This window comes from Notolepis coatsorum, assembly GCF_963971535.1.
Source record: "Notolepis coatsorum genome assembly, chromosome: 13".
Lineage (NCBI taxonomy): Eukaryota > Metazoa > Chordata > Actinopteri > Aulopiformes > Paralepididae > Notolepis > Notolepis coatsorum.
The window spans coordinates 58,623,808-58,636,657 of record NC_140177.1 but is presented as its reverse complement, the minus strand read 5'-3'; the positions used below and the strand labels follow the sequence as shown (position 1 = coordinate 58,636,657).

Genomic DNA, 12,850 nt, shown 5'->3' with positions numbered 1-12,850 from the left:
TATATTTATTGATAAAGGATTTGCACTACAACTTGTACACCCACTGTAAATTGTACCTAAATTGCACCTCATCCCATTTCTGCCTTGCACTATATAGTATTGTATTAGTACACTACACAGTATTGTATATTATATGGTAACTCAGTTATGTCTATTCTGCATCGAACATTGTACATATGTCTATACTGAACACTGTGACCTAATATATATATATTTTTTTACTTCTAATTTACATGCTATACTATGTTATTTTATTTCATACTTATCTTGTCTTGCACAGTCTCTGGAGCGTAACAGTAAGAAGCATTTTGTATAAAAGTATTCTGTACTTCTGTATGACAACTATTAAAGAAACTTGAAACTCTGCAGATATACCCTATTGTGAATAAGACCAAGTAATGATACCGTAATGCCCAGTAGATGGTGCTGTTGTCACACTCACAGCCAGTTGTGGGAAGTGTGTGGACAAGGGGGTGTAAAGTCAAACGGGATGGAGGATATTAATAATACTGGTGCTCTTGCATTGAAAACACAGGCGCCTTCGGTAAAAGGTGCCACGTTTCGTTGACCCTGTCAGTCACTTCCTCCATATTACACAGTGACAGATAACGTGGGATTGAACCTGTGTAGTTATAAATCACCTCTGTTATATATGACAAAGTGGCACCCTCCCCTGTGCCTCCCACTGATGGAATGAGATTACAGTAGGCTATTCTATTGAGAGGCTTGACTCAGTGTGAGCACACGGCATAGTCATAGAAGAAACAAGCTAAAGGTAGACAAGAGTAGCCATTATTGCCTTATTGCAATTCCTCTACTTGTGAAAGACTACTTGAGAAATATTTTTATGGGGGAGACATTTCTTACCTTTGCATTTGCTGCATCCAAGCTTTGGACAGATAAACTGATACGAACAATAAAGCACATGCCATAATAACTTGAACATTGAATTTATTTTTATTTTTATGAACTGCACAATCAATACAAACTGACTCAGTGTGCAATACTTCCAGTCTGCCATAATAACATTCAATATGCAATCCAGGTGTCCTTGCTAGAAACCAAGCAATGTACAGTACGCATCAATCAACTATTTCATAAATTGATGAATTCAATTGATTTCAGTATGAAAACACCGTAAATTGTAAAACACAATAAGAAATGCAGCACAAGAACTGATTCTATCTCTTATCAAATAAAATATATCATAGAATACGGCGTCACAGTAATAACAAAATAAAAACGTTCACTCATTACAAAAAAAAACAGCACATTAAGAAGGCATGATAGAATCTCACATACAGAAGCATTACTGGAAAGAAATCGATTAGATGTTTCCTGACTCGGTGTGCACCGAGGATGTACCCTAAAACACAGGGAAGATAAAGGCTCACTAATAGGTACATAGCATGGGACCTGTTAATGTGATTAACGATCATAGGGAATCTCTTCTCATGTTACTTATCACATGTACAAAATGTGACACTAATCCAAAAATAACAAGGTTTCTTTTTCCTCTCCACTTCTCAAGTTCAGTGTGGTGACCCTTGATAATAGCTTGACCATCCCCTACACATATTCTCCCTGACACAATGTATCGCTGGTTGTCTGTATCCGCGGTGTGCAGTGTGCACAGCGCATACAAACGCAGAGGGGCTCACCGATCCTAGGACCTGAGGAAGAGGATTAGGGAGGGGCAACAGATTTGTATTTTCCCGCAAGGTTCGTTAACAGTCGTACCGAGTGGTTAACATCACTTTATATAGCTTCATAATGCTGAGAGTGGTTCAACCCTAAACTTAATACACATGCAACGGTACAGGAGGCCTCAGAGAGCCTTCCAAAGTACAGTCTGTAGAGAGACGCGCCCTCGAGGGACTAGTGTCCTTCCTTCCTCAGCCCGCTCGTCTACAAGTTGGTCTCCATCTCAAGCGTGCGCGTTAGTCATACGGAGGACAGGTCCCCTGTGGGGTCTCGGAGCAGGACATTCTTCTCACCCTTCTCCATGTCAGTGGCGTGGATCCCGGAACCCGGCTTGATGTTGAAGTCGTCCGGGTCTCCTTGATACACGCCGCCCTCTATTCCTTTGTACTCCTTCTTCGCATCCGTATCAGGGCAGTACAGGTACTCGTAGAGGGCTGCGGCCAGGAGGCCTCCCAGTACAGGCCCCACCCAGTACACCTATAGAATAGAGGCAAGTGTAGGCCAGTCAGTCAGGCTTGATCATCTGTGCCCTAAGTGGACTACTGTGGTTTCTACCCTGCTCTATTATTGGGAGAAGGGCTGCAGCGAGTGCCAGGTGCTGTATCTAAAGGTCTGCCAAGTCAAATGATGTCTACTGACAAGAGGGCCCATCTGAACATAATACTAGATACAGGCCAGAGGACTGATTCAAATGACACCCACATAGTACACATCAAAGGGTCTCACACACACACAAACACGCATACGCACGCACGCACACACACACACACACACACACACACACACACACACACACACACACACACACACACACACACACACACACACACACACACACACACACACACACACACACACACACACACACACACACACACACACACACACACACACACACACACACACACTACCTATGTGTAAATAGCTTAGTGAATATAATCTGGGAAGGAAAGAAAATGACCTTATCAGGTTTCAATATGCCACATATCTACTAAAGCCTTCATCATCATCATCATCATCATCATCATCATCATCATCATCATCATCATCACCAACAACATCATCATCACTAGCTACAGCAAAACAGAACCACATACACAAATTGACTGAAGTTTGTCAGGCAACACATGTAATCGATTGGAGGACCAAGAGAAGAGGGCGGGGCTTGAGATAGGTCAATTGTGCATTTGCACCAGTGATATGTGACATACTTCTGCATTGTAACCCCCGTATGCCTTACATAGTGCTGCATGATGACAAATCTGACCCAAACAAAAGTAATATCCAGCAACAGCCATAAACGGGCAATATTATTTGTAATGCAATCTCCTGAAAGAATGATGTCCTTGTGTTTGAAGTCTCTTACCCAGTGGTTGGTAAAGTTCAGCGTGACCATCGCAGGCCCAAAGGAGCGAGCAGGGTTCATGCTGGCTCCTGTGAAAGGGATCTAGAACACACAGAGCAATACATTAGATATTTTTGTTTTGGTCACAGTTCATCTCTTAAATCATCACAGCGTCTAGTTTGTTACAAAACCATTGATTGATGCAACTCATAAGGCTGTTGTTGTTGTTGTTCTAGTTCTCAGAATATAACTTATGCATATAATAAATACATTACTAGACACGTGCACTGTAATGACCTGGGGAGAAAACGAGCTGAGCAGTGCTAAGAGGCAGCAGTCGTTTCCCTGTGCATTCATTCGCTCCGCAGGGTTCAGGCGGTTCCCTGGAGAACGGTTGCTATGCAATGGCAATCTCCAATGAGGATGTGCACGGGAGTCTGAGTCGGTGAGGGGTGCACAGTATCACGCCTAGCAGACAAATGGGCTTTGATGCACCTGCTGTTTCTCAGAGATGAATTGATGTTTTTTTGTCATCTCGTACACCGTTGTTGGAATCTGTTTCACGTCAAGCTTCATCAATCCTGATGGCTGTTCTGTTGTTGTAATGTTAGATCCTTCTGTGGTTTCCCATTCTCCTACGCAGAGAGTTGGACGACGTCCCACTGTCAAACTACTCTGCCCAATGAGGAAGAAAATAACCGATGCTACCTATACTCCTATTACGTTCCCTTAACATATTGAATAGATAATATGATATTATTGTTCCTCCCCCATATTTATTTGGTCTCTTTTATGAATAAGAACCGACAATTTGTTGAACAAAGTTAAATAATTAAATGTCACTGTCATTTCTGTGCAGCCTTGTTTATTCACTGTGTCCATGGAAACGACCAATGAGCGCAACCATAAAGGTATGGTTTCCTTAAAGGAAAACTCCAAGCAGCAGTTAGTATTATATTATCAATACCAGCCATTGGATTACTGTTTTCTAAATTGGGGAGGCTTTTAATCGTCAAGGTAAGAGGATTTTAAGTCATGGTATCCATAAACTTCAATCGGTTCGGATCCTTTGAAGGAATGAGAATATCAACAAACCTGTAGGGAACGTCAGGCTACTGTCCTCCCTCACTTCCAGTGATGAAGCTAAGCTACGCTACGCTAAGTTGTCAACAACATGAATCACAGACTGTCTGAGCTTGTCCCAGTCTGCCAACCACTGCACATCCACAACACAAGAAATAAGCATCTTATATCTGGCAAGAGGAGAAGGCTCAATTGTGCTAGCCTAAGCATAGCATGCAGGGGTCCACAGATCTGGAACAAGCTTGACGAAAATCTAAAAATGACTAATACCTTTAAAACCTTTAAAAAATCACTGAAAGAGGAACTGCTAAAATCATATCTCTAATTAAAATGATAACTTAGGAATAAAAATGTCTGTATTATGTATCTCTGTTATATGTCAGTTAGTAGGTAGGTGTGTAAACCTACCCACGTTGTATTGTTTTGTTTTGTTTTGTTTTTTGTTATTGTTTTGTTGTTTATATTCTGTTTGTATCTGTGTTCAGGCTCCCTCCAAAAGCTTTAAATAGCTTCTTGGGAGACCTGGCACATGCACACAATTTGCGACATTGTTATCACATGAGGATACTCACATGTAAATGTATCGTGTGTGTGTGTGTGAATAAATTCATTCATTCATTCATTCATTCATTCATTCATTCATTCATTCATTCATTCATTCATTCATTCATTCATTCATTCATACGCTAACGGAGCGACTGTTCCCAAAGCTAAATGCACGCACAGAGACAAAAAAGGTATGTATCTTCTTGTCTAACTCCAGGGAAGATGTTAAATAAGCTAATTTCCCAAAATGTTGGAGTTTTCCTTTAAGCAGAAAAGACATTTTCTGATAACTACATCTTTGTGTAACTCATAAATCTTCAGTTAAGCTTAATTATTGGTTATTTTATTTGTGATACACCCAATTCAACGCTATAGCCACATTTTCTACTAATAGAAACTATTTTGGTCACAGATGTCCGGATTTGGTACAAATGTTTGCTCTCTTGGGCAGAGGTGTTTAACAGGCTGTGAGGTACAGGTGTAGAGACAGAGGTGTTTATCAGGCTGTGATGTACAGGCATAGAGACAGCTCTGCGTAGCAGTGTGGGTTGTTTTCCAGATCTTGAGTGTGGTGTGATAAGAATACTTGTGTATTACCAGTATATGGATTTGAGATTATTAATTGAATCTCTGCTATCAGATCAGACCTCCTATCTTTCATGAATTAAGAAAAACACCTGTATTTTTCAGATGAACACCTATTCATGGAATTCTACATTAGGTTCTGAATGGGTTTAATTGTTCCTATGTTCGTGAAACTCAACATATAAATGACTGTGACAACTTGGTATGCTGACATGCTGGCAGTATAAACATTTTAAAATTGAATCAGCGCACTAGATAATGCTCCCATGAACATTTATTTGTATGACCACCACACGTGACATTTTGATTGTGTGCTCATCTTCAACAGACTCAAATCTTCACATGTGGTCGTAATATAAATAAATGTTTGCGGGAGAATTAGTGACTGTTTTTGTATCCAGTGTCTAGGACTTTTCGATGTGCATACTTTAGTAACAATTATTTGACCCGGCAGTTGACTATACTCACTGCAAACAGGTGACCAATGGCAACAGCGAAGCCAATGGCCAGGCCAGCGGATCCCTGGAGGTCATTGCGTTTGGGGTCACAGGTGGCGAAGACGGTGAAGACCAGCTCGAACGTGATCAGGAGCTCCACCACCAGGGCGTGACCCACAGAGATCTCAGGGTTCACCTTGGAAACAGGAGAAAAACGCATTTAATAACCAAGAAACGCTCAACTTCATACCGAAAGAACCCACAGAATTACATTCCGAGCATATTTTGCCTCCATGGTTTCACGTGTTACAGAATTAAATAGGTTGATGGGGCGGGACTTTAAATTGACCAATGACCAGTCATAATGGCAGAATGGAGAGTGGCACCGATGGTAGCCTTCAATCTATTGTTTAGGATCAAAGGGAAGAGAGTTTTATAGGATGGAAGATCTCATTGGATGATACTTTTCTGCATGGGCCAGTGACAACATTCTAATCCCAGGAATACAGAACAATATAATTTTGATATAGAAAAAAAGAGAAAATGCAATTTTTTTGTAGATATCTGCACAATACATGCATGTATAGCGGTAACATGACAAAGACAATAATTTCGTCCACACTTCATGGGATCTCTAAGTGCACAAGTAATGATTTTTCCGCCCTACAGTTGTCACTATAGTCATGTATATGATGAAAGGCCCTCACCAAGGTCACACCCAGTGCTCCTCTTAACGCCGGCGGTGTGACCAGGTAGAGGATCCCGGCTCCGGTGACGGCCCCCAGGCACTGAGCCAACACGTAGAACAGAGCCTTGGCCAGGCTCAGCTTCCTGGTCACGACCATGGCGACCGTGACCGCAGGGTTTATATGTCCGCCGCTGATGTGGCCGAAACACTGCACCATGGTGGCGATGCTCAGGCCAAAACACAGCGAGATGAGGACCAGGTCGGCGGGCGGCGGCTTCTCCTCCCCCGCGGCCCAGTTGATGGTGGATCCCAGGCTGAGCAGGACGAAGATGAGAGTGGCCAGGTACTCCCCAGACACGGCCCTCCAGAAGTCCTTGGTCCATATCCCCTTAAACGCCACCATTATGCCCTGGCAGTTACACAAGGACAAGCACCTCCTGGCAAAACGAATAAATGAGGAAAATGATTAGCCTACTTCTGTATTCTGTGTGTGTGTGTGTGTGTGTGTGTGTGTGTGTGTGTGTGTGTGTGTGTGTGTGTGTGTGTGTGTGTGTGTGTGTGTGTGTGTGTGTGTGTGTGTGTGTGTGTGTGTGTGTGTGTGCGTGTGTGTGTCTGTGCGTGTGCATGTGTGATGGTGGTTGCAAAATGTAACCCTATAAGGGTAATTGCCTCCAGGCATAACATTCATAACCCTACCAGGGATTTCAGTCTGTGACTTTCCATGCACAGTGCCAGGCAGAGCATTTCATTTAAACATGGTATGGGTATATTCTATTACATGCCATTTGCAATCAGAGCACAGGCAGGACATTTATTATTGCATGTTGTCACTCATTTGTAATGGGGAAAAAAGGATGGCCATCGTTACAATGTCAAAGACAATATAGGTTTGACACCAATTAAACCCATTTAAACATTGGTGAACAGGCCACAGAACATAATTCAACAGTGATGAACTATAATAACCCACAGGGCAACACTTGGCTAGTTATTAATTTCCTTAAGCTAGTTAAACTTACCAACAACAATTGCGTCTTCTTCCACTCTCAATCTGAATCTCTTCATTCATAAGTCCCGGGTAAGTTAATTAACGGATTGAACAAGTAGTATATCACTTTAAAAAGTTGCAATGCCTTTACTTACAGGCAAGCAGCAGGCAAAGACGCTCCGAGTACAAGAGTGGAGGAGTGAGTTGTAGGTCTGTCTGTCAGATGAATACGATCCACACATTGTGCCCCGGGATCGCATCCAAGAGCTTTATATTAAGTTACTAACTGGGCATCACCTCCAGGGGAATTAAGGAGCTCGAGAGGAGGAGTCAAGTAGAGGAGGACTGCTGCGCAACTAGTTCCGCACTTGAACCCCCCCCCCCCCCCTCGCGCAGAAAAGCCGACCACAACCAGTCAGTCTACGGTCAGCATCAGCATCCGCTGAGCGTAATATTGAAAACGTGCTGAAATCCGCATACTCCGAGTCCTTTAGAAAACGATTATGATAGATGTTGAGAAGGCTACAACAAGGTAGGCTAGCAAGGCTAATTCAAAACACGACAGGTAAATGGGGAAAGGCGTCCAGTCTGCACATCTACAAAATGCATGTAAATAGATTTTCATGCAGGAATGCAGGTGCCAATGGAAACAACATTTTACTGTACAGAATTAATTGAAAATGCATTTATTTGGGAATATTTTTGTCTGAACTCTACTCTAAGTGAAAATGAATATAGATGTGAAAATACAATTAAAATATTAAAGTGAAGTCTCGTTTGCATAAATATTCACACACTACAATGGCAATGGGGGACCCTGATGTAAACAAGACGAAAGTCTTTCTCTGGTCTGCATCCCCTTAACAATTATATGTATTGAGCTGTACAGTACTGTACCCATTCTGCAATCTGTTAATACAGTTTTCAATCAATCAATCAATCAATCAGCACCTAATATATAGGGGGTCTGAATATTTCCTTTTCAGTTTTCAATTGTGTCTTTCTTGCTAAGGAAGCTACTGTAAGACTAGGTCCCCTCAGTACATTTGATTTGATACTGTATAGCAGGGGTAGGCAACCCTAGGCACGCGTGCCTGCATAGGCACGCAGGGGCATTTTCATAGGCACAGGGGGCAGCATTTAAAAAAAAATATATACTAAAAGTGCAATTTCTCCTGTACAATTTCTCCATTGACCTCCATAATGAAATCCATTGATTTCCACATTCACATTCGCTTCAGGAACTCAGATTCACTCCCGTTCTTCAAAAAAGCACTCAAAACACACCTTTTCAAGTCTGTTTATAATCTCTCATATCTTATTTGTTTTAAATTATACGACAAATGTATATTTTCCAATTTCCTATGGTCCTTTTTTTGCTTTTGTTGAATTCTTTTTTAATGAACTATTTTTTACTTGATCTTCTCTGTTACTTTAAAAGAGCGTATTAATACTATTATCATTATTATTATTATTATTGAACAGGAAAAGACTTAACATTGATCTTAACTGATCACTGTGACTTTATTGCTTTTATCGTTATATATGCCTATGTTTGTGTACAGCACTTTGAGCTACATGACATGTATGAAAGGTGCTTTATAAATACTTACTTACTTACTTACTTACTTACTTACTTACTTACTTACTTACTTACTTACTTACTTACTTACTTACTTACTTACTTACTTACTTACTTACTTACTTACTTACTTACTTACTTACTTACTTACTTACTTAATGCTCTCAGTGTTGGCTGCAGAGCAAATAGCTATAGGGGGTAGAGCGTGCTATAGCTTACAAATCACTCTACTTCACAATTCAAATTGAGATATCAAAGTTCAGAGTTATCTTGAAATCTGGTGGCAGATGAATGAAATGAATACAATGGCAATTTGTTTAATCTACAACCTTGCAGAAGTCACCTTTGTGTTGACATTGATGGTCCTTAAAGAAGTTATGGTGTAACAAGAAGTCAAAGGGGTTTGACTTAATCAAAGGCTCATAGTTTACCAAGCTATTTAGGGCACCATTCAAGGTATTAGAGGATTATTTATTTATTTGTCAAAGACTCAATACCATAAACAATTTGTTTACTTTTCTCTCATGACAATGCAGATCAAATTCCTCATCTGCGTTATAAATTCAGTCTATCTAGGTTTTATCTGGCTCAGGTGCTTAACTATTTACTCATTATCAAACGCACCTTTCTTGGTTCTGTGAAGCCCACAGATAAGCCCTGGGCCATATCAACAAGGCCTTTGTTTGATCATTGTTGTACTGCCTTACAAAGGCAAAAACCAGTAACTTCAGTTACTGTAGTTTGCGTTTGTAGGGCAGTACTGATATAGTGGTATAGTATACATATATATTTAGAGGGATGCAGATATGATATCCATACACATTGGGTCTCATTCCCGAACGGATTTACGAAAAAGAAATTGCTCTCAGGCAAATTTCTGCCAATTTAAGACATATTAGGGCTAGTAGCGTGATTCCCCAGATTTTCCTGAGATTGGATTTGGCCGTGGCTGAGAGCAGAATTTAAGAGTGCTGAGGAGCATACCGCTGCTGTCGGGACAAAACCTCATAACTCCAAAAACCCAACTTTTCAGCAGATGAAAAAAACGAACACAGATTTGAGGGTGAATAGAGTTAGGAGGTTTAGACAGATGATCGGTTTAATGCTTTCCCATTGTTTAAACTTTGTAAAACCCACACACTCATATGGAGGATGATCTACGGAGTTGATTTATATAAAAAAAATATATATAAAAAAAATTGAGTTATGAGGTTTTGTCCCGACAGCAGCGATACTTATGATTGATTGACTGATTGAAAATTGTATTAACTTGACAGACTGTGTTCTCCATGTTCTTAATGGCTTTATTTGGGAGGAATCATAGTGATTCCATTTCCTTCATGTCAACGCTACAGGCCTCGTTGGAATTAATTACTTAATCATAATTAAAATAAATATGACAATATTTGTACGATAAGAAATTACACATTTGATGTCGGAAAAATAAATAATATGGATTCATCTGATCACAGGGCAGGTGGATTAACCATATCTGAACCAGCTATTTTGGACAAATGTATAATTACTTTAATTACTCAGATATTCAAACACAATTATGCAATTATTGTGAAATGATTGAAAATAATAATTATTTAATGCCTTCTGTGGAATTTGTATTTCTTATTTGTTACATTATTACATTATTATCTGTTTTAATGATTAATTATACATTTGAAAGAATGCAGGTCAACATGCAATATATCCCATTGATTGGTATTCAATGGGACAGACCTTTGTTTTATCTAGCTATAAACCTGCATTCCTTCCAATATATCATTAATCAATTAAACTGATATTGAAATACACTATGTAGCTTACTATACACCAACACTGAAATGACAGTGGATAAATAAATAAATAAGAACTAAAGCTAATCGCGTGGAAATAGACTGCATTAATATTCCATAAGTCTTGTGTGCGCCTAGCCTACGTGTCTAAGGAATGAACAGTAGGCTTATATTATTCGAATTACTTGTTTCATTATGATTTAGTACCAGGGTGCGAATCATGGGGGAGCTGTGGGAGCCATGGCTCCCTTAGATGAGACATCAGCCCCCCTGAAAACATGATTTGTGAATTTTTGGGGGGTCTCTAAAATACTGACAATAAATGCAATTTTTGCCATGCATTTCTAATATTTCTGTAATTTTCTGTATCGTCATCATCGTGTATAATAATAAAATTAGGCTATTTTGATGTATGATTAATGATTTGTGCACTAATTCACCATAATAGACAATAGCATAAATCTATGGGGTTGCGGCACTGCAGATATACCCTACTCGTAATATGCATGCAACATGCATGCTATTCTTGCGTTTACCATTCGGAGCGTGGCGGCGCTGCACTGCAGTCTGCAGGCACAAATCAACTTCACCCGCCGTTTAAAAAAAAAGAAAATACAGGTATCCAGGATAATGTGGAAAGTTAAAACGAAATATCAAAGAAGTAAGAAGAAGGCGAAGCAGCCTGCTGCGGGGACTACTTCTGTGACATGCAGATTTTGAGAATTGGGCAGATCTTGACCATCAGGTGGGTGGCGATAATGTTGCATTTTTTGCCTACTATAATAATGTTAGACTCGATGTGTTTGGTCGTGGACTTGTTGTTCGGTATTGTTTCATCCGTGTGTTTATGTGTAAATAGAACTGTTGTGTGTGAATTTCAGTGTTGGATCAGAGGGGTTAATCTGAGCATGTGTATTTAGACACCTGTGTGGTGTGGACTATGTGTGGTTCTGTAATACTCATACCTATAGCCTATGGCCTGTGTCGACCGGAGACGTTTTATGAGTTGTCAGCTCCTTTCTGTCATTCATTTCTATGCTAGAGACGCGACAGGCACGCTCCTTTTCCCAGCTCCGCACCTCGCGTTTATGCGCTCTCGGCATAAACGCTCCCAGCGCATAAAGTTGAAACTAGTTCAACTTTTAGAGAGGAGCGCGCTCATCAAGGTAACTCTTTTCGACCGACCAATCAAATCAACATCGAGGAAGTGGCGGAAGTGGCAGTCGCGAGACTCAGGACCCCCCCCCCCCCCCCCCCCCCCCAAAGAAAAATAATGAGCTCCCCCGAAGACCATGGTATGGTTCGCACACTGTTTAGTACTATATATATGCTCTGCCCTATACAGTAAGTACAGTACACATAGTCAGGCAGCGGACTGGTGGACTGTATCTGCGATCTCCTAATAAAACAAGTCACAGAATAATATAAGCCTATACTGCGTTCATTCATTATGCGCGTAGGCTATACAGTACTTGTGTGTGTGCGCGCGCGCGAGCTGCGGCAGGTGCACCATGAGCTGTACTATATATGTCATGGTCCCAGCCGGGGACCCTTCCTGAACAATGTGAACAGTGGTTTTCTTCCGCCCTCTGGTGGACAAACGCAGCAACTCCAGATACTGAACCTTCTCAGGCATTTAGGCCTAGGTTTGCTGGATACTATTAATGCTATGTTTAATGTTCTGCCTCTGTTCATGTTGTGTTTCCCCGGTCTAGCTTGTGTTTAAAAGGTTATCTCTTTATATATGTTTCCAGGGTTTTCTCTTTACATATGTTTCTGTTAAGGGTTAACCTCATTGCATAGGTTTCCATAAGGGTTATCTCTTTACATATGTTTCTGTTAAGGGTTAACCTCATTGCATATGTTTCCATTAGGGGTTTATCTCTTTGCATATGTTTCCATTGAGGGTTACCTCTTTACATATGTTTCCAGTAGGGTTATCTCTTTACATATGTTTCCATTAAGGGTTGTCTCTTCTTTACATATGTTTCCAGTAAGATAATCCCTTTACACATGCTTTTATTTATAGTGTGAGATTTCTTTTTACTATTACTTTGTGTTCACCAGTCTTGGTCATGCCTGGTCTTAAACCAGCTGGCGCTCAT

At 40.6% G+C, this 12,850-nt stretch overlaps 1 protein-coding gene across 1 annotated transcript; it reads right to left on the bottom strand.

Annotated features, from left to right (window-relative positions):
* Positions 1-938: 938 nt before the first annotated feature.
* Positions 939-7,515, bottom strand: LOC311239102 (aquaporin-4-like). Its single transcript, XM_084327345.1, has 5 exons — positions 7,408-7,515; positions 6,408-6,825; positions 5,732-5,896; positions 3,071-3,151; positions 939-2,181 (listed from the first exon to the last, which is right to left on the bottom strand). Exons 1-5 carry the CDS (start codon positions 7,455-7,457, stop codon positions 1,945-1,947), a joined length of 951 nt encoding a protein of 316 aa, XP_084183471.1. The 5' UTR covers positions 7,458-7,515; the 3' UTR covers positions 939-1,944.
* Positions 7,516-12,850: the final 5,335 nt, after the last annotated feature.